Source organism: Panicum virgatum, chromosome 9N, assembly GCF_016808335.1.
Source record: "Panicum virgatum strain AP13 chromosome 9N, P.virgatum_v5, whole genome shotgun sequence".
In the NCBI taxonomy this organism is placed as follows: domain Eukaryota; kingdom Viridiplantae; phylum Streptophyta; class Magnoliopsida; order Poales; family Poaceae; genus Panicum; species Panicum virgatum.
The window spans coordinates 76,712,394-76,714,895 of NC_053153.1; the positions used below are offsets into that span (position 1 = coordinate 76,712,394).

General features: G+C 49.1%; 1 protein-coding gene across 1 annotated transcript; it reads left to right on the forward strand.

Moving 5' to 3' along the window:
- Positions 1 to 875: 875 nt before the first annotated feature.
- LOC120693283 (FCS-Like Zinc finger 17-like) lies at positions 876 to 1,874 on the forward strand. Its single transcript, XM_039976703.1, has 2 exons — positions 876 to 1,319; positions 1,455 to 1,874. Exons 1-2 carry the CDS (start codon positions 1,009 to 1,011, stop codon positions 1,633 to 1,635), a joined length of 492 nt encoding a protein of 163 aa, XP_039832637.1. The 5' UTR covers positions 876 to 1,008; the 3' UTR covers positions 1,636 to 1,874.
- The last annotated feature ends 628 nt before the right edge of the window (positions 1,875 to 2,502 follow it).

Consider the following 2,502-nt stretch of genomic DNA (forward strand, 5'->3'; position numbering starts at 1 on the left):
GGCAGGAATGTCACGACCCCAGCATCACTGACAAGTGGGTAGTGGCACTTGTTGTGGACCCGGGTGGTCAGTCTCTGTAGTGTTTGGTTGCCGAGTGTGATCGGTCTATCTGTTGTCTGATGATGGGTGGTTAAAAACCCCCGACCAGTAACTGACCGGTTAGGAAATAACTGATTTGGGAATCATTCTGTTCTTGTCCTCGGCTCTTCTTCCTCTTCTTCTCTGGAAATCGCTTCTTTCTTCCCGTGTTCTTCCTTCCCGTGTTCTTCCTCTGATCAGTGATTTCCGAGTCCGATCCAAGTGGGTTCGTGACATATTCCAAATGCTTTTCGTACTAGCACTAGTGTGTACCTGGCTACCCCGTTTGTATAAACTTTGTACGACAAAGGCTGTGTGGCCTGCGGCCTACCTGTCGCCACTTTTGCATAGTTTAGTTGGGCGGTTATTACTTATTAGCTCTCATCAATCGCCGCAGTTCCCCAATTCAAAACCGCAGAGATTTTGTGTGTGGTTGCAGTTGTTAACGCTCTTTTGGCCATAGCTCGCAGGACGGCGACGTTAACAAAAGATACTGCGATCGAAAGGACGCCTTGTTGTCTTGTGAAACGGTAGAGATAAACCCACATGTCTCAGCATATCAGGACATGGATGTGTTATCCGGGTGTACGTGGCACCCACACGGCCACCACCCACACTCGCACGCTGCAGCTTTTGCCGCATGTGTACCATGTGCGGGTATCCTCGCTACAAAAAATATTTTCTACCCCACCACCCACCCATCGCCCCGGCCCCTAACCAACTGAGCTGCAGCCACAAGAACTAATAAAACGCGTGCGTCCACAGTGCAAGCTACGCGCTGCTATATATGAGCGCACCTGGCAGCAGCTCAAACACCTCAAGACATTCTCATTCCTCTCCTGCAATATCTTCTCCATCTGTCTCTCCGAGACAGAGAGAAGCCTGATCGAAGAGACGAGAGAAGCAGATCCTTATTGCAAAGCACACAGCATGATCCCAAGAGCGCCGAGCCTCTTCCACCTCGAGGAGGGGCTGGGCGCCTCCACCTCGACGCCAACAATGGCGGCCTCGGGCGCCGGCGAGCTCGTGGGGCTCCGCCTCATCATACAGCCGTCGCCGAGGAAACAGCGGCCGACGGTCCTGAGGAGGTCCGCGGTGAGGACCCCGGCGGCGACGAGCGCGTCCAGCAAGTGCGGCCACGAGAACGGCCGCCGGATGTCGTTCGTGGGGCTGGAGTTCCTGAAGCGCTGCTTCTGCTGCCACAAGAACCTGGACGCCACCATGGACGTCTTCGTGTACAAGTAAGATCGAGATGCCACGCCTCTGGCTAATAACTTTCCTCGATCTCATGAATAATCATGCATGGTGTGATGATGCTCCTTCACCGTCAGCCTTCAGTTTTGCTCATCTGGGATTCGATCGGGTGAATTTTGCAGAGGAGAGCAAGCGTTTTGCAGCGCCGAGTGCCGGTGCCAGCACATGGCGAAAGAGGAGCGGCGAGAGATCGAAATGCTCATCAGGAAGCGCCGCGACGCGTTCCACCGTCGGCACGCTGGAGCGGCGCCCAATACGCAAGGATCGAATCGGTTCATGAGACTGCAAACCGCTGCGCGATGATCCTAACTTACACACATATGTGGAAGAAGAGCTTCTGTTACCGTAGTCTCATACGGTAAAAATTTTGTTGCCTTTCTTCAAATCGCCTAAGTTATTTAATTAATGGATCAACAACCAAACCACCCATTTTATGGAAATGGAGAGTAGCCTTATTCAAATTCAAAGCGCTTTATAATCTTTAACCAGTTCTGCCCTTCAATATAATTTTACAAAGTAAGCGCTATAGCTTGTTTCCAATACTCAGCAGCTTGATCAAACCAAGCTTCTGCAATTTCCGAATCGTCCTGTAGAATTGCATGTTCTCCTCGGTCGGAATAGGCACTTCCCCTAGAACCGTACTTAAGAGTTTCCTACCTCATACGGCTCAGAAATTGCTATCTTTATTTCTCATATATTAACTGATTTAGATTTCTCAAAAATAAATCCAATTTCTTCTTGGGTTAAGCAGAAGAAGTTAATTACCTAAGTTTCAAACCCTAATTGTGATCAATAATCAGTTTGATCTTTTTTCCCACATTCAGAAGAATGAAGCATAGATAAACCTATATCCTTGTTCCAAATTTCTGAATTGAAGAAAGTTGTCGCTGTCGGATGATATTAGTATTACTATCGATACTCGACGGCTAGTTGTCTCAGTTCTACGATTTGATCTTTGGGAAGCCTGAGTGCCGCAAGGAAAGACGACTTCAGTTTTCTTTTTGAAGCAAATTAAAGGAGTGGCATCTTTGATTCTGAATAACTAGGAGAGCACACGCATGCCAGGACACCATAGATAGGCTCGACGCATTAGGCGCCTAGCTTAGCTAGGGGTTCAGTGTCGACAGAGGAGGCGATTAACATTAACAACGGTAGCTATAGGCCCCCCTT